Here is a 21,613-nt window from a genome sequence, read left to right as displayed (position 1 = left end):
GGCTTCCAAACTAGTTCCACTTTCGGCAGATTAATGTGCAAACAGCCTTCTAGTCAAACTCTGAACACACACAGTGAACATCCAAGAGAAGTGACAATGACCACAACACATTCTTAAGTGGAGGGGGACTTTAGCTAATGTAAAAACCTTACATTGCAGCTGTCACAGTAACACGCCTCTATCTGCTCCTTTAAAACCATCCAGAGAGACAAATCAAGTGTTTCCAGAAGCAGTACCTGCTGCATAGTTCTTAAGAAGCTGTTATGTGGCAAACTGCATGACCTCTTCTTAGGTTATACAGTGACAAGTCAAGGCTAGAGACTGTGATGCTGAGCTGTTTTCATTGACTAATCCGCTTCAGTTAGGAGCGCGAGATGAGACAGCCTGAAAAAAGAACTGCAAGCCTTGTAGCATCAATATTACAAAGCTGTTCCTGCTGTATTGTACACTCAGTATAAACTGTGTAGCTTGTGGAAAACATATCGCACTAAACAAAGGGCTTGTGCAGATGGAATGGGGTGAGAGAGACATAGAGGAGATTGTGATTGTATATGTCGCTCTGCGCTACAGGGCATTTTCCTCCACAGCCACAGTGAAACACAGGAACTGAAACATCACCGCTGATGGAAAGCAGCGCCAACACATACATATGTTTGGGATCAGGACATCAAGAGAGAGAGAGAAGGAGAAGGGTGTGGTGCCACCAACATGCGGATGTGGGCCCCGAAAAAACCCCAAACAGAGAGCGAGAGAGAAAAAAAACTACATTTCCCTCCCTTCTTCTCTGCCTATGCCAGCAGTCGACTGGCGGCAGCGGTTCACCACAGCATCCAAATGAATGCAGAGATCTCTGAACACTGGACATGTTGTTACTGGGAGTCTAATAGGATGCAGAGATGACCGTGGAGCTGCACGGTAACACCTCCCACCCCAACCCCAAGCTGTCTTCACGCGATACTTCAGCTCGGCTAATTGAGACCCATGAGGCCTTTATTCTCTCTCTCCAGCTCTCACTATACCTCTATCCGTTCCTCCCTTTTCACCTTCACTCTCCCTCTACCTCTTCACCACTCTCACCCTGTCTCTTTCTCTCCCTTCTCTATTCAGTCCTCTTGCTGGCTCTCCCTCTCCTTTCTTTCTTTGTCTCTCTCTGTCACTGCAACCATTTTTCTACCTTTTCTGCCTATTCATCCCTCTTCCTCTCACTCTGGCAGTTTACTCCAAATGTATTGAATTTGGTGTATTCACAGGGGATGATAAACCGTGACACGATGCTAAGATGTCCATGCAGTGGGAAAAAAAACTACAGATGACCAAAACAAATCACTGCATTTGGATTTGAATGTTGCAGTGAGGAGGCAAGCCCACCTCAGGGTCTCACTATATGAGGTGATTTATTTTAGGTGAATGGCTTTTGGAAATGTGTAATATTTTCCCACCATGTCTCTTAGTTTTACCTCTGCTGCATTTGAAACTGAAAAATATTTTCACATTCCAGCCTCTCGATATTTCAGGATTTTTTGACTTCTCAAGAAGAAGACATTTTCAGATTTCTATGATTTCGTCGCTGGATTTGTTGCTAGATGTTTTTTTGAAAAAAAGTCGCTACAGGGGTCTGACAAGTTTGTTAATGTAGTGACAAAGGTGCTAAGTTGGCAACACTGCTTGTTTGCACCAAATCATTTTGAAAGACACTCGGCCAGCTGCCCAATGGTGCAACTTGATCAGTCAGTCAGTCGGTCAGTGACAGACCTGATTATAGGGCTGGCCCTGTTGTTGCAGTTCAGCCACATTTTGCTGTTAATTTCAAGCAAGTGGAATAAACTTGCCATAAACCAGCTCCAAATGTTGTATTGCTTTTAACTACAAGAAGTAACGGATTTTTGTTAAGGTTTTTGTTTTTCTCTTCACATCTTTACTTTTTCTGTCTCTTTTTCCTGCCCTGTTTAACCTTTCTCTGTCTCAGCATGTCTTTATCTCTCTCTGTCTTTTCTCACTTGTCTCCATCTGTCTCCCCCTGGTAAATCAATTCAAGTGGATTAACTTGACCAAAAAAATATGATTTAAAACAAACAATGTTAACAATACTGTAAATCTAACATGCCCTTCTCTTCTCTCTGCAGTCCAGTCGTGTCGGGGCCGAGAAGTATTGGGGGGAGAGACTAATTTGTGAGCTGGGGTGATGAAAAATCCATTTACTCCCATGGAAGTCAGTTTCATTGCTCTTTGTGATTGTGTTCAGTACTGTTGCTGACACTGAACGATGGGACCACTGGCTGAATTAATGCACTGATCTGGCAGCCCTGCACTGGCACATTCATTTGTATATCTCCCTGTAAACTTTAAAGTTACTACAAAGATAGAGAAAATGGAAAAGATAAAGACGGAAGAAGATGAAAAAGACAAAAGGTTCGTAGAGTAGATGAGGACAGGAGGGGAATAAATTACAGGTGAGGTTTGTAAACACGGGAGCAGATGGCGGCGGACATCCTCACCTGGTATGTCTATGGTGGGGTCAGCCGCTGTGGTGCCTCCTGCTATCAACAGATGGGACAGTCAAAGTGAGGTCAAAGGTCAACAAGGCCGGTCCCACCCACACAGATGCCAACACACCCTCAACACACCTCAGTTCATAAAGAAAATCAATACCAAGCTTTCATGTTGCGTTGCACAGCAATTCAGAAAATATCAAATGTTTTAGAGAAAATCTTTCTATCAGCAGTCAAAGTTCTCAAACTTCAGAGAATCAGGATAATGGATTTGATTACATGTGAAAGCAAAAGGGAAGATCAAGCGGAATTTTTAAACATGGACGTGCTTGACAAAAATCACAGTCAAAACTTTAACAGCAAGAGGGAAGATAAGGGAGAATTTTTCATGGTCTAAGTCCAACAAGTTTTCAGTCAGAAGATACAGAGTAGACATGAAAGAGATGACTGGTACAGGATGAAAAAGAAGTAATACATGCAAGAGAGTTTTATTTCATATCACTTCTTAAAAAAGACTCGGCAAGTAGACACACATAAATTATTCCAATGCAAAAATTTGTTCAGTTTTTTTATGTCTATTTTCTCATTTTGCATTGTTACCTTGTATTCTTTTACCTTTCCACACGGAGGAGGGAGGGAACAAAGTAGAGGGAGTTCTGGTGGTTTACCTGTCGCTAGGTCGTAGTCGTCAGGCGCCTCAGTCTCGCCGCCACAGTCCTGTTGTCCTTCCTCGCAGTCAGTAGCCAGTGCTGTGCCCGGTACGGTGATCGGTGCTGTGGTGGTTGCACCAAACGTGGTCATGGGAAGTGTAGAGGCCATGGGCGTGGTGGGAGGGGCTGTAGTTGTAATGTCTGAGTGGGGAAATAGAAAAGACACAGTGTGTGAGTGAGACAAAAAAAGATGAAGTTGACGAGAGAGCTGGATAGAGAGACAAGAAATTAGAAACGTCGAAAGTGAAAAAAACGAAGATCTTTACCAACATTAAAAGACCTAAAAGCTCGACGCGTGGTTAACTCACACATTAAATCATTATAAACAATACAGGCCCAGTGGTTTTCAGGGTAAAAGTGTGTGTCCGTAGGTAGGTTGTTGTATTAGCTCAGTCAGTGTACATCTATTCTGGTCTATACGTCATTGCATCTAGGAGGTTTATGGGACTGGGAAGAGACCTACAACTCAGGAGCTGCCTTTCCACTGGAGGAACAAGGGTCTAAATTTAAAACGTACTTTCTGATTACCCAGGAACTACTGGGACAGAGTTTCCACTGACTGGTCACACAACGCACAACAAGGAAAAAACATATCCAGAAAAACAAAACAAAACAAACAAAAAAAAAAAACATGGAGAAACAACAGTGTGAGGCTTCTTTTGTTGCAGACTTGGTGAGAGAATAATTGTAACAAACCTGTTGCTTTCTAATCTGCTATCAGTCTGATTGACCAAATCGTTATGGTTCTTAATTTGTGGTATTTTCTTATTTACTTGACAGGGCTCTTTGAAAAGGAATTTGACAATAACAAGAAGCTGAGCCGATTATTGCTACTTTGGAGACAGGTCAAAGTGTTGTTGTAACCTTAAGAGGCAGCTGGATTTTTTCGCAAGCTAGAATTCATCTTACCAGGGCCCAAGTTATTCGCTTGTGGCTATGGAGAAGCAACTGTTTTGGTATTTGTGCTTTTCGACCACAATAATCGACACGCTGTAGGGTCTCTGAGTAGCTTCTTCAGCAGCAGACTTTTACATCCTCGCTGTAAGAAGGAGAGGTTCCGCAGGTCCTTCATTCCAGCAGCTGTCAGACTCCACAACTCCTGCTCTTCCTGACCATGTGCAAACTTGCACTTATTCATGTACATATCGTGTGTATTGTGTATATTGTATTTATTAGTGTATATTTGGTATATTTTTGTTGTATATTTCCATAGATGTTTATTCTATAGATGTGCATTTTTCTGCTGTGGTAAATGAATTTCCCAGTTTTGGGATTAATAAAGTTAATCTAATCTAATCTAATCTAATCTAATCTAATGCTAACTAGTTTCCAAAGCTCCTCAGACTGCGGCTTGTTGTTGTGTTGTGTTTCCTCTTCGATGCTGTCCTGTTACGTCATATGATAGACAGATGGTTCATCCAATCACCTGCCAAATATTTATTTTTTTGAAAGCTCCTGCCCTTTTCCAAACTGTTTCCTACGAAGCTTTCCCAGATGGTTCAGTGTAACAAACCATCTGGCGTGTCAGGTTAGTGTTGCTGCTTGTTGCATGCAAAAAAAAAAGGAAAAAAAAAGATCTCTAACGCAGCTGTTGCTTTTTTATTACATTATCAATCTAACTAACAAACTGATTTACAGTTCATAAGTTGCTGAATATGGAAATGCATACAAGACTGCAAGAGGAACTTTTGATCCTAGGTTCCTGGGGGATTATGGTCTAAAAGGGCCAATATATCACTTTCATGACATGTAAGTCTTCAAACCAGGAAGTAATCCCTTAGAGATACTAAAGATTTGCTTAAAGGCAAGGACTCGGTTAAGATCTAACTGAAACGTGAAGAAAGTTGAGATACAGATCTAAGCAGCACTGAAAATAAAGATAAAGAGCAGACTGTGTGGTGGGCCCGAGCCTTCAGGTAATAGTCAGATCATGTATCACCCCAGCGGATGTACAAAGACAAGAGGTTACATTTAACTAAATGTAAGAGGTATCTGTGCATTGTAATAACATTTCAAGTGTAATAAGACCTTTGGCTTTGACTTATTTATGTTAGAGAGTTGTGACTCATTGGAGGAAAGAGATATCAGGTTGAATATAGAACTCTCTCATCAATAACCGCACAAAACTCAAGTGTCTCAATTTATCTGAAGATTGAAGTGGCTGAGAGCCGGCACTCGTTTCCCCATCAAGGACCAAAGTAATAATGACGGAAAAACCTCTTGTATCTTGTTAAATTCAGTTGATGTCTGGTGATGTGTTTTTATGGAAATGAAGTAAACTGAACTCGAATTAGCATATGTAGGCTATGTAAAAATCACAGATGGTCTGCATGTAATTAAACGTGTTTGCAACGTTTTGAGTGGGATGGAGATTTGCTCTCACAACAGAGTGGTTTTAAGAGTAGAGTTGCTTCTGATTTGACTCAAAGCAGCATCAAACTGATTGAAGACACACTGTAAGCTTGTTTGTTTTTCTCCTCTTGTTTTTGTAGCTTAAATTGGCATCCTGATGTTTTTGTTGAACCAGGTATCACGCTACTTGTAGGATTCGCCGCTCTAAGGGAAAAACACACAAAGAGTTGTTCGCTTAATCCAAATGACTGTATGAAAACCAAAGGGTGACAACAGCTTCTTGTTATTTCTCATTTTGCAAATAAGAAACACATTTCTGTTTACATTTCCACCACAACTTAAGACCCATAGGTTAATTAGACGGATAACAGATAAAATGACTTTACTGCTAAAGTGATCTGAAATCTAGCACCTTATATTAAAACGGCTTTTCATGTCAACTTGAGTTCTTGTTAATTATTTAATAGCATCTAATCAGCTTATTTAACACTTGAGGTCAAAGCTTTATCATTATACACATTAATGATAAACTGATAAACAGCCTCAGTGAGTATCAAGGTGAAAGAAGGCTGTGATTTGGATAATTGGCCATAATTTCTGATGGGTATGAGTGTGTGCATCTGTATGTCTTTTCCAGTGTGCACATATGGTTTGTATGCATTTGAGTGTGCACATATGTGTGTGTAAGTACCCTAAGCAGACTGACTGAAGTGTCTCAGTCTGTGTCATGTCTCCTGTGACAGTGTGTGTGCGTGTGTGTGTGTGTCTTTGTTCTTTCCTTTTGAAGTGAAACTGTGTTCATCTGGGACAGACACAGATATGCAGCACTTTTTATTTTTACCCCCTTTTGCTCTCACTTCTTTCAACCCCCCCCACCACCTCCACACACACACACCCACACACGCGCGCGCGCACACACACACACACACACACGCGTGCGCACACACACACACACACACACACACACACACACACACAATGATAATCAGTGGGTCCTGACAGATATACAATGTAAGCCTTGTAGTCCCAACAGATTTACAGTAATACTACACAGCTACACACCTTCTATATCCTGGAAAAATAAAAATTTTAAAACCAGTTTAAAATTGTCAAACCCTCTGGAAGCATACCTGAATTCAGTTGCTTCTTTTTATACGTTTATTTCTTATTCCAGTTTGTCTGTTTAGTGGTATCAAGGAGTGTTTAAGGACTGTTTCTTCTGTTTTCCTTTTGGATATATAAAGGCTTTTCATTTTGCATATGGACTGGTTTACTTTTATTGGACTTCAGAGGAAGAGCTGGATTGTATGTCTTATTTTTAATGTAATTTCCCTGCTTCTGTAAAGCACTTTTAATTGCCTTGTGTCTGAATGGTGCTATATAAATAAACTTGCCTTGACTAAATTAATTTCATACCATGCTGTACAGTACATTGGCCGCCAGTCTGCTGTCACAATCTCTGTCCTGCTTCTCGCCTCTCAACATACAAATATTTCACTTTGCATATTTTTATTTCTATTATACACAATAGAAATGCTATAAGCTACAGAGAGCTTCTGAGGTTTTCGGGGAGTTCATTTAACAGGGTAACAGGGTTAAGAGGCCAAGGACTTCCTCTGATCCCCTGTGTCTTGCTGGGTTGAAGTTAATCTCCGATCTCTGCTCCTTGTCTCTCCTGCCCTTATTTCTGCCCCCACCCCCCAACACACACACACACACACACGCACACACACGCACGCTCGCACACTTACACACCCTGCAATCTCGCCTGCTTTGCCTGATTCTTATCTCTCTCCCTTCAGGGCAACCAGACACTCACACTCCGCCAGGCAGCCTCCCTCTTCCCTTCATCTGTTCCTCCCTCACCTAACTGTGGGAGGTGGAGCCCTCCCTCCCCTTTCCTTTTCTCTCTCTCTCTCTCTCTGACCACTGCAGCAGCAGAGATAGCAGCCTGCCATGGCATGCGTCAGCCTTTCATGTTGCTCGCTCTCCGCGCGCTCCCTCTCCCTCATTACACCAAACACTGCAGATAAGCAGGCTGAAGTGTAAGCAGTTCACCGTCTAATGACTGGATGACTGATTGAGGCCACGTGCGCATGAATGCCAATACATCTTGAAAATGCTGCTTGCATGTTGAACATTTTCAGTTCACCTTAACAATTTTTTTCCCGCTGTCCTTAAATGTTGGCATCGACACCCACATCTCGTAGCAGGCACATGGAAGTAGTTAAGGTAGAGTGGCTGAGATCGTCCCGAACGCGTCAGCTTGAATAGAAAACGACCATATAGATCATTAGTCCCTCCCCTGAATTTGCTCAGATAAACTGAAATAATTTTCTGATGTGACAAAGCTATAGTAAATGTTTGGTTAGGTTTAGGCCCAAAAACAAAGTACTTAAGTACTTCATGTAAAGGTTAGAGGACCTGTGTTGTCATGGTTACTATAATAAACATGTGGTTGGGGTTACGGAACGATCACGCTAATGGTTAAAAGGAAAAATGTTGATTCTTAGTGGGAAATGGGAAACAAAAAGCGGTCTCTGTGTCAACCCATCCATCCACCACAACCTCCTCTTCCTCTTTCACATGTGGACTTTGTTGCTATAACAACCTCACCTGACCTCCTCCTTCCTGTCATAATTACAAAAGCCACTACACTACACTACTGAGTATAAACACGTCGTTTTGTGGCTTCTGCTGAAAAGACTGATGCTGCCTCACACGACCGCTGGAAGTCGCTCAACAATAAAACGTCACTATGGGGTCGTTTTTTATGGGAGTCAACAGTCTCCATTGTTAAGGCGCATGTCAAATACCTCAAGTGTGTGTTATTCTTTACACCTTTCTGGCTTCCTGCAGTGTTTAAAACATTGTGTGTCACTAGGTAGTTTTTTCCTGCTTTCATTACCTATTATATATATGATGTTATCAAATGTGAATGGGGTTGTGTGGCTCTATCTAGTGTCATTTTAAGTGCAATTTATGCTTTCTACATCCACATGGCTGCAAAGATCTGTATTTCATAATTTACCCGTGTCCACTGAGGTCTCCGTACACCTTCTGCATGTAGCCTAAAATTCATGACTAACTTGTCTGCACCAGTGTGAACATGTCCACCTATAGAGACATCTGATGTAGTATAAACAGAACTGTGTGCATGTCTGTTGCCCACTCTCTATTTTGGACAATATCTGGCCCTGAAGGCTCAATCCAAGCGCGAGACATTTATGCTTGAGTATTGGCTTCTGAGTTGCTGCTTGACTTCCCAAAAAAAACCTCACATGCAGCAGCAGTAACCACCTGCAGTCTCATTCTGCCTGAGTTACCTCGACCATGTATGGTGAAGCATCGCTTGTTGTAATTCAGCTGCGTTTCTGTGTGTCACTGGTTACGGTTTGTGAAAGCTGAGCACTGTTCTCAACCAAGAACAACTCGGCCAAAGCCAGAAGCCACAGGAGTGCTCTGCTTTAATATCAGCCATGGTGTAATATCATGATATTAAAACGTAATAAGCTGAGACAAATTGCCTCAGGGGTGACAGTAACGTTCTCCAGACTAAGCTGATCCACTTTAAACTTGCTCTTCTTGTTATTGTGTGTAATGTTGGCTTTAAAACTGTTACTTTATGACATGAATCTTACCTGCTTTAAATATGAATATCAATACTACTTTAATATTTTATTCATACTATATATTTATACTATTTACTTATTTCAAGGCAGTGCAGACACTAAAACGTGACTAACCGTCCAGCTCACAGCCCAGCAGCTCCAGTCGGAGGCCCAGGCCCTCGGTGGTGGCTCTCTCCGGGTAGATCCTGACAAAGCGGGAGAGTAGTGGTCCCATGGACCTCAGCTCTGGGGTGTCGTGGTTTTGGTTCCCAGTGAATATCTGAGGGAAAAGACAGAAACAAATATGTCAGGGACTGAATTAATGTCTCTTGAGTTTAACCAGAGGTCACCAGACTGGGCCCATTAGAGAGCTCAGGATGAGTTATGATTCTCTTACAAAGGGTTTAGCATTGAGTTAAATCTATTAGTCGGGAATTTAAAAATTCCCGACTAATAGAATTGCAAAACACACTGTCCTTTGTGTTAATTTTCCAGTGCCATACAAATGTAGTTTACAGAGGGACCTGCAAAAGTCATCAAGGTACGGAGCTCAAAGGCTTTTCTAATGTACGTTACAATGACATGTGAGACCAGTTTAGCCAATTTAAAGAACAGGGGAACTAGGGAAATAATTCCTCTATCGCAGGAGAGATGTAATGTCACTTCAGTTTATATTTCATTGAAAACAAGGGATTCTGAGGTCCTGAATTTATTTCTTTTTTTTAGGACCTCTGCTGAAATCTGCTTTCATTTTCTCAGGATAAATCAGATGGTGTCATAAGGTAAATTATTAAGTGGTAAATCAAAGAATAGTGGAAAATATTGACTGCTCTTTCCCTGCTAAACTCTACAGTTATTATTTCATTGAACGTAAAGCCCATCCATTCGGTGCCTGTCATGCATAAAACAAACAATACTGTTTGGGTCTAAGTCTGGCTCTGATCAGGCACAGGTCACTTTGATAAGAAGCTGAAACTAAATGAAAGGAGGAAACAAAAGCAAAAGCCAGAAAATCAAAACCAGAGGTCATCCTTTCATATTTCCAACATGGAAGCAGCACAGATGAAAACGGTTACTGTCACACTGGGAGCCAAGTGGTGGGACGCCAAACACCAAACACGCTCCTGCCTGTCTGAACCGCTAAAGTTTCCTTAGGCCTGATTTATTAAAGGCTGCATTGTGGCGTTAGGGTCGGTGCTATGATGTGACTGTTTTTGGAAGGAAGAGAGAACTTTTCTTTCAGCTGCCAAGGTTTGAGCCTGAATCTGGGAATAAGAAATACACTCAAACTGTCCATTAGTGCTAACTCTTGAGCACTTACTGTCATTGTCCAACAACAGGTATGTGACATCTCAGTATCTCATTTCAGTACGTGTGTGTTAAAAAAAAAAAAGGATCATATGTTACTTTCTCTGTTTATATATTTAAAAACTGACCAGGGGAGACACCTGTCTTACAGGCAAATGATATATGTTAATACAAAAATGAATGCAGCTTTTTTATTGCTACATTATTTATTGGTGCATGTGCACTGAACTCTACTGTACTATCTTGGGCATGATGTTTGTTTTTCATGCTCCTTTGAACATGTTCAATTTACCAGATACATTATGTTGTTTTTTTAAATTCTATTTTAGTGTTGCTTTCTAACATCTGGCCAGAGGCAACGGATAAAATTTTGCCTTCCACAATAACTCTGACTCATTTACAGTTTTTAAATCTGTGTGTTCTGTTATCACTGAGCATTACTGTCTGTGACACAACAATTAACAAGAGTGACTTTATGTACTGATGTTGACAGTCAGGTAAAGTAATATTAGTTCAAGTGTTGCTAACTAATGCTAATTCACAATTAAAAAACTTCACAAATAACAAGTCATTTTTCCCAAGAATTTGTATACTATGCACATTTGGTAAAGCTTTATTTTAATGCTCTGCAATTTACAAATAATTTCCTAGTCATTTTCTGGAGAGAACTAAATACGTCATTAGGTACTAGGCCTATTAATAGAGAGAAATAGAGACACTGTTCAGTTGGTACAGTTCCAGTGAATTAATTACTAATGTAACCCAGAGAGTCTTTCAGCCCCTGCACAGCAGATGAGCTGAACATGCAAAAATGTTAAATGTGTCTACAGGTAAACATACAGTCCAGCACATATGAACAATAATGTTTCCAATAAGAGTTGCACCAACTTTCATTTCATTTCAGGAAACTTCCTACAAATGTGCAAGGAAATTACACAACTGTGACACAAAGCGTGGTAACATTTTCCTGTACTTTCCAGCTAATTTCCTTTTAAATTATCTGCTATTTAACTGTAAATTACAACCATATTTTTAAGAAAGACCAAGTCATTTTGGTACTAATTATAAGAGAAATAGAGTTCCAATAGAGCTTCATGAAACTATAAGTTTGGATTTCTAAAAGGTCGTCCTTCTTACTTCTTACTACTGCTACTTAATCACTACTACATTTTACTAACATACAGCTGGTCAGGTGTTCTATTAAACCCAGTGTCTCTCTCTCAGGATTTCAGAGTTTCTTCTAAGGTAAACTTACCAGCTGGCCGGTCTCCTGCTGTACATATACACACTCATCTTTATGCATCAGCACATACAGTATGTACAGCGTGTGTGTGTGCATGTGACTGTGCCCATGCATATATAAATACATGCAGTGGCCAGGCCTCACTTAGCCTTCCTGCCTCGTCTTTTGATGAGGTTTTATAAAAAGACACAGGAAACAGAGCATAGAGTCTCTGCTCTGAGAGGAGAGACAGAGGAGCATCTACAGCTCCGTCTGCAGCAAATCAGCAGGAGTCTGGTGGCTAACCTCGTCCTCCGCCCCGCCATCTGGAACACATAGAGGAGGATGTCGCACCAACGGGGCCGGGCAAGGAGAGGAAGTCGGGTCTTTAAAGCAATGACATGAATTTCCTCTTGGGGATGAGAATCAAAGTCACTTAAATCACTAAGAAGAGTTACAAACCAAGAGCTAAACATATACTGTATATATATATATATATATATATATATATATATGTTAAATTCCGGTTTTATAATGTCTTTCAAGTGGTCAACTGTGACACTTTGAATTTTGATGCCGGATCCATCTTTTGTACAAAGCTGTCATTGTTCTGCTCCGACACTTCCTGTCAATCAAACAGTGATCTTCTCTGGAGTTTCTGTTGGTGATGTTGGAGTTTCTGTAGGTGGCGCTCTTTTCCTTCAGTCACTCACTTCTCATGCTGCCAACCACACAATCTTCTTGTTTATTCTGAACAAACCAGAACGGCTGAACTAACACATGATGCCGCCTGAGCCTAATAATAAATCTAATAAACATACTCATAACCAACTGAGAAAACGGCCTCACTACAAGGGCCATTTAGTGGCTTTTCTGGAGCTTTTGATCATGACAAACAATCTTCACCATCTGATGGTTTGTCAAGTTGTCATTGTGTGAGAAATCCTAACAGTGCTCAGAAAACATACAAAAAAGTGGAGTGTTTAATATGAGTTATAAAGTACTACATATACATAGATATATCTTTTATAAATTGAAATAAATAATGGCCAAAATGACTTAGAGTATATTTACATATTTTCTTCTGGCACACACATTTTAGGATGCTACATTAATGCTAAATTTGTTGATGAGGGAATCATAGAGGAATAACATTAGAAGGTTTTTAAGCTGTCCGCACGTTGATTACCATATTACAGCTGACTGTATCCTTGCAGCACCAGCACAGACGTTAACGACACCACATGAGAATTCTGGGAACTCTGATCTGTTGTCAAGAATCGCTGAAAAGTTTGAGTGAATGAGTGAAGGAACAAATCAATCGATAGATAAATATGTGAGGTGCGGCACATAGAGCACTGCCTCATTTGGCCTTGGCCTCAGTAATATTGTCATTATTTGCACATCATGAGAATACTGTAACTTTACTTCATGCTTTCCATAAACTGTCCGTCTCTGTGTGTAACCTCATTTCTTTTCTCTCTTTATGTAGTTCGTATTCATTTGTTGTACCCCAATATTATTTGCTCCAACAACAACAACAACCCTAATTCCCCTTGAGCTTTATTTTTCTTCATGTGAAGATTTTGTTGAGCACATCAGACAAACGCGTTCAACAAACAGCACTGTTCGAGTTCACATGAATAGCAGCCTGTAATTTGGGTGCTAACCATTTCACTGCAGAAGCAGCACTGCGACAAGTCCAGCGTCTGTCCGTCGGCTTTCTGGAATTATTACAGATTACAGCAATTTTCATGTCAACAACCTTTTATCTGGCTTTCTTGTAATTTACTTTCTGTTGATCTGTATTGGCGTGTATCACCGCACTGCCACTGAACGGGACAGATATACGAAAAAAATACAAAAAAGTAGAAGCAGATCTACTTTAGTGGAGCAGTTCACATGAGACTTCTGAGAGACCTACAAGCTTTTCAGTTGCAATCTTTATGAACTTAGAAATATATCGACACCTTAATACAAAACTACATTACAGAGAGGTAGAACTGAATTTTGACAAGTACCTGTAGTGCAAATAAGCATTTTGAGTGCATGACTTTTACACGTAGTGCAAGAGAGTGTTTTTATAAGGGTCTGAATACTTCTTCCACCACTGATTGGCAGTTGAACTTAAAAGAGTCAACACTTGTCATCCAACCTGACTTTGAAGCCCTTCTCTCAGCCGGGGTTGGACGTGGGCCACATAAAACCCGGCTTAATAAAAATTTAACTGCCAAAAAGAGAGACGCGTCTCTTAGGGTTGAGGCTCTAATTGACATTTTCACATTTAAACACCATTTAACGGATCCACTCATGTGTCCAAAAAAAAGAGAGAATAGAAGAGAGACAACGATCCGAGGAAACTCAGCTTTACGTCTGTAAATGTGACTCTGTGTAATTTTATCAGTAATATGTATGGAATTACAATACGGAGCAGCAACCTGTGGCAGCAGTAAAACGCAGCGTGTGTCTTCTGTTGGAAAGAGGTATAAGCAAACCAACCTTTGGCCTGGTGGTGTTGTCCTCCTTGACGATGGTCCACTCCTCTCCGTCCAGACTGTGGCCCACTTTAAACCTCTTCATGAAGACGTTCCTGTCGCGGTGTTTCCCTCCCTGGATCACCACGCCGCTCACCATCTTCTCCTGGCCCAGATCCACCTGCCAGGGAGGACGAGAGCGAACAGTTAGTCAGCTGAAGGTAACAGACAAACTGTCTGATTACAGACTGATTGACATCCTATTTTGATATGGCTAAAGTTTTGTGTATCAGTGTGTCTGATTCATGCCTAAAAACAAACGTTATAATCTTGTATTAGACAGTTAAAAAACAAAAGGGAGGGATCAAGGTTACAGTAGTTTTATTGGAGTTAAATTTATGATTGAGGTCAAGGTCTTGCTCAAGAACATTCACTAACTGATGGATCACTAAACTCACCATCCCTGTTTTTAAAATATGACAGCCGAGTTGTGAACCCACCTGTAGCCATTCATTTCTGAAGGGTTGCTTGGTTTGCTGCCCGGTCCAGCCCGACCTCCCCGTCAACAAGCGGGCGTTCTCAGCCACCCAGCCCCGGTCGGCATAAGACGAGGCGCTGATCTGAGCGTCTGAGATCTGACCTGACACCATCCCCAACATCCCAGAGCAGGGGTAGTCTGTACAGAGAGGGAGAGAGAGGGAGAGAGAGGGAGAGAGGGGGAGAGAGGGGGAGAGGGAGAGAATGGCGTATAAGAAACTTTTGAGAGGCGTGCAGTATGATAAAGAAGACCACTGTCGTCCTTATCTAGCCACTGCTTTAGTCAGCGGTTTTAGTTGGTGCCCTCTGGGGTTTGCTGCAGTGTTTAAACTCAAGAGTCGAAACACTAAAGATTCATGTATCATCTCTGGGATGAGTTTGTCTAAAATGAAGATTGATTCCCTGTTGGGGGGGGGGGTTCCTTATCCAGTTTGAGGGTGTAAGGGAGGAAGGTGTTGTATGCTAAAGGCCCTTCTGTTTATATTACAGTTGTAGTTCACATGTTTGTCGGCGTGTACGAACGTGGGCAGACGCTGGAATGTTTGTGTCCCATATGCAGATGTGAACAGTATGATTTACGCTTCCTACCAGTTGTCCTTCTCCTTCTGCTACTACTCTTACTAATGCTCTGCTCACACCAATAATAGCAGTGTCAAAAAAATGCTGCCTCCTTAGTGGGTGTTAAGAACAAAAACGGCCCAGTTTTTTTAAAAAGAAACAATGTGAAGGGCTGCGTTGGTGTTGCTTCAGGTACCGGTGAGACAATGAAATGTGATCCAGGAAGTGTGGGTTTGAAGTTTGAGGAACAGATCTAAGAATTTGGAGGTTTATCAGATGGCAGAAGAGAAAAGTGGATTTTGCAACAACGTTATAACAGGCAGGACAAATGCAGAATCACAGCTTTCATATAAATTAATCAATGTCGTGCTTGCATGAATTTGACTGGCCAATTAACACCCTCTGCCCCCCCCCCCCCCCCAAAAAAAAAAAACCTTTGATGGGAAGGAAGGGGAAAAAGATTTATGCATATCTTCTGTACCTGCAGAAAAAATGTGTTATTCTTGGTCTGACGTGTGGAAAGGTCAACAACCACTGCCACCATTACAACCAAATACAGTATACTACTACAATGGGGAATTAGTCCTTTTTGTTGTGTCCTGCGATTTGCACACAGGCACATTGGCAGAGGTCAAGAGGCAGCTTGTAGCAGAATCCTTACAACGTGTTGGAGGTTGAAGTCTTGTCTCATGGGTACTTGACACTGACTGAGTCGCCTGTTGAAGGAAATGCTGCATGTGACCTTCAGGCTATAACATACTGTTGAACAACCAGGGAAGTCTGCTCCCTCTAATGTTTTTGTTTCAGGAGGTCAAGTATTAGGAAATAAACTGGGATGATTAGTGGATAATTGAGAGACTTTAGCTTGTGTTTTTCTCGGAATAAACAAACTTAATGAAACTAAATTATTTGGAAACAACGGTCTGGGTCACTGTGAGCCAAGTTTAATCCATTATCCACAACAAGCTAGATCTAATATCCTGGCTGAAAAGGTCGTGGTCTCAGAGTGATATTTGAATTTGACAAATGCTCCCAGAGTTATGTCTGGAGCTCAACAACAACAGCTACTGAGGATGTAAATTCCTCCACAATGTGAATTTACAGCTACTCTGCGCTCTTTATGGAAACCCCCAACAGCATTGTCTGAGTGTGTTCATGTGTTTCTGAGCTTATGAGTAACAAATGTCCTCCCAGGGATAAAAGAAATGGGTCAAATGTAAAAAAGTGAGATGTATTTTGTCATTTCTTTAAAATGCATGTTTTGGACTAGGAGTTTGGTTTAGGATTACATGTGGAATTTATATTGAATTTAGTTAAAAATAAGAATCAAGTTTAAAGTTACGGGTTTAGGAGTGAATAATAGTTCTGCTGCACGTGCAATAAAAGCACACCACACACACTTTCCCAGTTGTATCATTATATCTCTTGAATCACCTGTCTAGCACTCCACAGCCTGTTCTCCAATGAATAAGAGCCTAATATCTACTTTATGGAGCTCTCCTACCGAGAGTGGCTTGTAGCATATCAAGGACTGAGGTTTATATAATGTTAGAGGGTGAGTAATGAGGCAGCATGATTTTCCTCCGCTCCTCTGTAATGAATAACGCCGTCCTTCTGTGGGAGTTTTTGCGCTCGCCTTGGAAGCAGCGATTATTTTAAATCAACAGCGAGCAGCAGGAGGTTCTCATCCGGCAGCCAAAAAGATGTTAGCTTGATTCACGATGTGTAAAAGTGAGAAAATGTTATTAAAGGGAGAGTCCACAGTCTGGAGAGAACAGTCGACCAGCGCCAAAAGCAGGTAAAACTTGTCAAGAAGTGTTTTTTTTTTTTGGACTGTCACTCATTTCCTTCAAACTTTTTGCATGAAGAGTTAACATTATTTTGTCTTAGAAAAGATGTATTCCCAGGTTTAGGGAAGTGCGTTCATTCATATTAACGAATATTTTTCTCCAATGTGTAAAAAAAAAACAACAGATTCTGCCTTTGTGAAAGAATCATAGGTTTAGAAAAGTAGATTTAGTGTTTGTAAAACCTCTCAGACTATTGACTAGAAGTTAGAGGAAGGAATTATTGGCAGGATGCTTTGAATAGCACAGACAACGGATAATATACATACAAATAATATACATCTTTAATGGAAAATGGAGAAAATTTGTGTACTTTTACTGTATTTTTACGAAGTGAGAGAAAAGGTTTTGAACACAGTGAGTCAATATGTGTCATGTGTGTGTTTTGTGTGTAGATATGACATTTACAAAAGTGTACTGGTGGTTGTGTGTGTCTGTGGTGTTTACTAGCTGTTGTTTAATATATTAGAGAATAAGCAAATAAACGAGTTTGGGTGTTAGCGAAACGCCTACACTGCATGTGTGTGTTAGATTAGATAAGATTTACATTACATTAAACTTTAATCATCCCTGTGGGGCCGGGAAAAAGTAATTAAGAAGAAAATCCATGAAATTTCATATGAATGAAATATGTAAAAAAAATATGGATTGCAGCACCAACAGGAAGTGCCGGAAGTCATTGTAAAACATAAATCAGTGCGTCAACAGTTGGAGCTGGGAGCGCAGTCTCCAGTCAGTATGTTTGAGTGTGTTTTCTGTGAGTGTTTGTAACGTCGTTACCTGATGTTCTGCAGCCGTAGACCTCGAAGCGCATGCAGATGCCTTGCTCCCAGGACATGGGGCGGATGCGGATGTAGCGAGCCAGAGTCTGTTTGGGAAGAAAGGCGCGAGCCTCGTCCATCGCGTTGTGGTTCCCCTGAAAGATCTGAAGACAAGACAACACAGATTAGTGATTCTGTTACTTTGTTACTTCTAGTACTGATGTTACCACTAATGCTACTGTTACTGCTACTGAAACTGGTACAACTGTTGATAACTGCTACTAGTACTACTGCTTTTACCATTACTGCTACTGAAACTCATATTACATATACATACTCCTACTACTACTGCAGCTACAGTGTCTTCTGCTGAACCAACAATACTACAGGTATTACCATCACTACCCCTACTCTGTGGTACTGTGCTGCTTCTTCTACAACTACTACCATTACCACTACTATTACTCATACTACTACAGCTGCTGCTGCTGCTAAACTACTACTATTACTAGGCTTGGGCAGATATTCGATAACATTGAATATTGCAATATTTCCTGGCATTTTCCATAATATCGAATATATATGTGTGTGTGTGTGTGTGTGTGTGTGTGTGAGCGTGTATATGTGTATATATTTGGACTGTATCAAGATATTACATTTTGGATATTGTCCAAGACTAAGTGCTACTGCTATTGTAGTGACTTCTGCTGCTGCTGCATTTCCTGACATGTTGTTTGATCCCGACCTGTGACTAAAGACACTTGACTTCTCAGCCTCTCTTTAGTACTCAAACAGAACAAACCGGCACATATATTGGCACCGGAGCCAAATGTAGCACCATGGAAACTCTTCAGGCTCCATTTAACAGTAGTGGAGACTCTGACATGATTTAGTTGATGCTAATGCTAGCAGTACTTGTACCACGTCTATCAATATCTTGCTTAATGAGAAACTCTGTCAATTTATTTCTTCACCAATGTCAGCAGGCCAACTTCCAGTACAAGAGTGTTCCTCTAAAGAAATTGATTGTGATTGTGATGAGAGGAGTGGGATATAAAGCAGACTTTCAGGTTAGGCATGCTGCCAAGTGTTGTCAGCCTTAGAAAACATTGATTCAGCTGTCCACACTTTCTTCCCCATTGATTAAAGTGCCTGTCCTTCATTAGTCATCAATATCATATAGATAAGGGTTGTGACAGCATTAATGACTCATCATTACCTTCTGCTTTGAGCCCTCTTTCACAGTGACCCAGTCCTCTCCGTTTGAGCTCAGGTCCACCTTGTATGAGCGGACAAAGTAGTGCTTCTTGGTCTCTTTTGAGATCGCTCCCTGAGTCCCGATGGCTGTGACGAATCTGAGAAATCCCAGGTCCACCTGGGAACACAGTTAATGACATTGACAAGTCAATGGAAAACTTCAGACAAGATTAAGGCGAGGTACCGCAGTGAGTATATCTGCAGCCGCATGGGGGAACTCGGAGCAGCTCAACTAATTTACAAAAACTTTTAAAATATCCACGTATAGACAGATATAACACCTGAACACTATACAATGATATATATACATTTAACAGCTAAAAGTGCATAAATAGCTGCACTATAACACAAGGGATAAACTGTGTCAATGACTTGAGTTGGTCTGACAGGGCTGTGGGGTACATTAGGGACAAAAAAGTTGGGTATGCACTGGACTGGAGGATAAAGAAGTGGATTTGTGATAGAAAATCCAGATGGACAGCAAATGAGAAAACCCACTTAAAGCAAATAAAAGCCTGAAGATGCAAAAGTTCTGTATTTTGAAGCCTGATTTAACCCGAGACTACTCAGGCATGAGGTTTACATTTGTTCTAAACAGATCTAAAAGTGTAAGTGCATCCAAAAGAAGCACATTTTTCTCTTTGGAGATTTCCTTTTGGACATTACAAGCAAGATATAATTTGAAATTTAAAAATGGATCACTTAGTACCAGCTTATACACAAAAAGCCAAAATATCATCTTACAAATGCAATACTGTCTAGTACCATGTTTCATTTGAAGCGTACGGGGAAACAAAGGCTCAGATCTCATTAATTATACTGTGATCTGCCCATAAGTAGACAGTGAAAAATCAGAGCAGGACGCTGGAGAGAGAGGGAGGGAGAGAGAGAGAGAGAGAGAGAGAGAGAGAGAGAGAGAGAGAGAGAGAGGCAAACCACATAACAAAGACCTTCACAGGAACATTATGCAGTCTGTATACTTCACTACTAAACTACTGACAAGTGTTGTAAGTAATGAGCGCTCTCCTCAATCCTTTTCTCTTCAAATAGCCTCTTAAACATGATGAGATGAGGTGCTGACAGATTAAACAGCTCTTAAAATCCTCTAAGTCATTTTGGTGTCTGGATTCACAATACAAGCTGCGTTACTCAGCACTGCAGGTATGGACCGGACTGGGTTTCCAACTCACATGTCTTAGGGTACTTTTCGCTTTGTTCTGCTTATTGACAATTGATGTTATTCATCTATGCTTGTATGTATACTGTGATTGGAAATTATTTAAGAACAACCTCTTGAGATGTACTGTCTCCTTTTCGAGAGGATCCTCAACGACAACAATTCAATATAAACACAATTCAACAGGGCGTTTAACAAAACGTAAATAACAACGTGATGATTGAGCGATACTAAATGTGACGAGAATCAATCAAACAAACAAACAAACAGAAAACAATAAATATCAAGTAATAAACCAGATGTCCATGTGTTGTTTGATTATAGAACAGGTCTAGGTTCTATATTAACACTGTGAAAGTATCAAAGCCTCAGTCCACAGAGAAATGCACACAGCCTGTATTCAGAAACTGAGCCTTAAAACCAGCCGTCAGGACTTCTGTAATTTTGTGATGTCACAACAAAACAGTCACCTTTACCTGAACCCACTATCCAACCTTGCAGGATTCTGATTCTTAAAACCATAAATATATCTTCCTATGGATCAACACTTCAAATAAAACACAGAAAAAGTGTAAAATATGGGACTTTTAATGTCAGTCATGGCATTGAGTAATAAAGTTATAAAACATAATTATAGAGATGTAATTATTATGGACATGTACAACTGGTCTTATAATAAGAAGACGGGGTGAATATCAACAGGTAAATTATTGGAATCAGAGGACGCTTTAAACATAAGGGCTTTTCTTTGCTATTGACTTAGAGAGTCAGCAGGATGCCAGTATCTCTCTGCCTGAAAATACTTATAAGGTTAAGTTAGGATAAGTTATCCAGATGCCTTTCCTTGATTTTGTTTTCAAGGGAGCAAGTTCATCTACAATGTCAGTGAATTCAAAATAAAAACAGTCCCAAGCATCAAGAACATTTGGTATTAGTTGATACCTGCCCCAGTTAAGTGAAATTAATTACTAAATCATTAATTAATCGATTTATATTCATTTTCTCATTTCCTGATTCAAATTAATTTGGGTGGCAATTTGGGAAAGCTAATTTTCCAGTACACAACAGCCTGATCACTGAGGCAGTCAGATACAGCCCCTGCTGTTAAAAATCTATTTGGGTGTGAAACCAGTATCAAGTCAAGCAGATTGACTGGTAGATGTAACACGAGTGGGCTCATAAATTAACTGGGTTAGGTTCAGGTTTTCAAAAAGGTTTTTTTCTTAACTAGAAGATTTATCAATCCACTTCTTACTGAAGTCACCTAATATAATAATTTCAATTCTGCAGGCATTAGAATTTATAGTAGA

The 21,613-nt window shown here is 40.6% G+C and overlaps 1 protein-coding gene across 2 annotated transcripts in view; it reads right to left on the bottom strand.

Moving 5' to 3' along the window:
- The window catches only part of LOC130178525 (neuropilin-1a-like), an 85,577-nt gene that overhangs the window by 9,544 nt on the left and 54,420 nt on the right, over window positions 1–21,613 (bottom strand). The window contains exons 7-13 of one of the 2 annotated variants that reach the window (XM_056390851.1): window positions 19,089–19,244; window positions 17,889–18,033; window positions 14,667–14,842; window positions 14,192–14,347; window positions 9,298–9,442; window positions 3,158–3,340; window positions 2,496–2,534 (exon numbers count right to left, since the gene is read on the bottom strand). In XM_056390851.1, coding sequence (XP_056246826.1) covers window positions 2,496–2,534; window positions 3,158–3,340; window positions 9,298–9,442; window positions 14,192–14,347; window positions 14,667–14,842; window positions 17,889–18,033; window positions 19,089–19,244 — 1,000 coding nt within the window. Of the gene's footprint in view, window positions 1–2,495; window positions 2,538–3,157; window positions 3,341–9,297; window positions 9,443–14,191; window positions 14,348–14,666; window positions 14,843–17,888; window positions 18,034–19,088; window positions 19,245–21,613 lie in introns of both variants that reach the window. The other variant, XM_056390850.1, reaches the window with a different exon arrangement.

This window comes from Seriola aureovittata, chromosome 12, assembly GCF_021018895.1.
Source record: "Seriola aureovittata isolate HTS-2021-v1 ecotype China chromosome 12, ASM2101889v1, whole genome shotgun sequence".
Classification (NCBI taxonomy): Eukaryota; Metazoa; Chordata; class Actinopteri; order Carangiformes; family Carangidae; genus Seriola; species Seriola aureovittata.
Note: the sequence above shows the minus strand (reverse complement) of the source record. Positions and strands in the feature narration are given on the sequence as shown.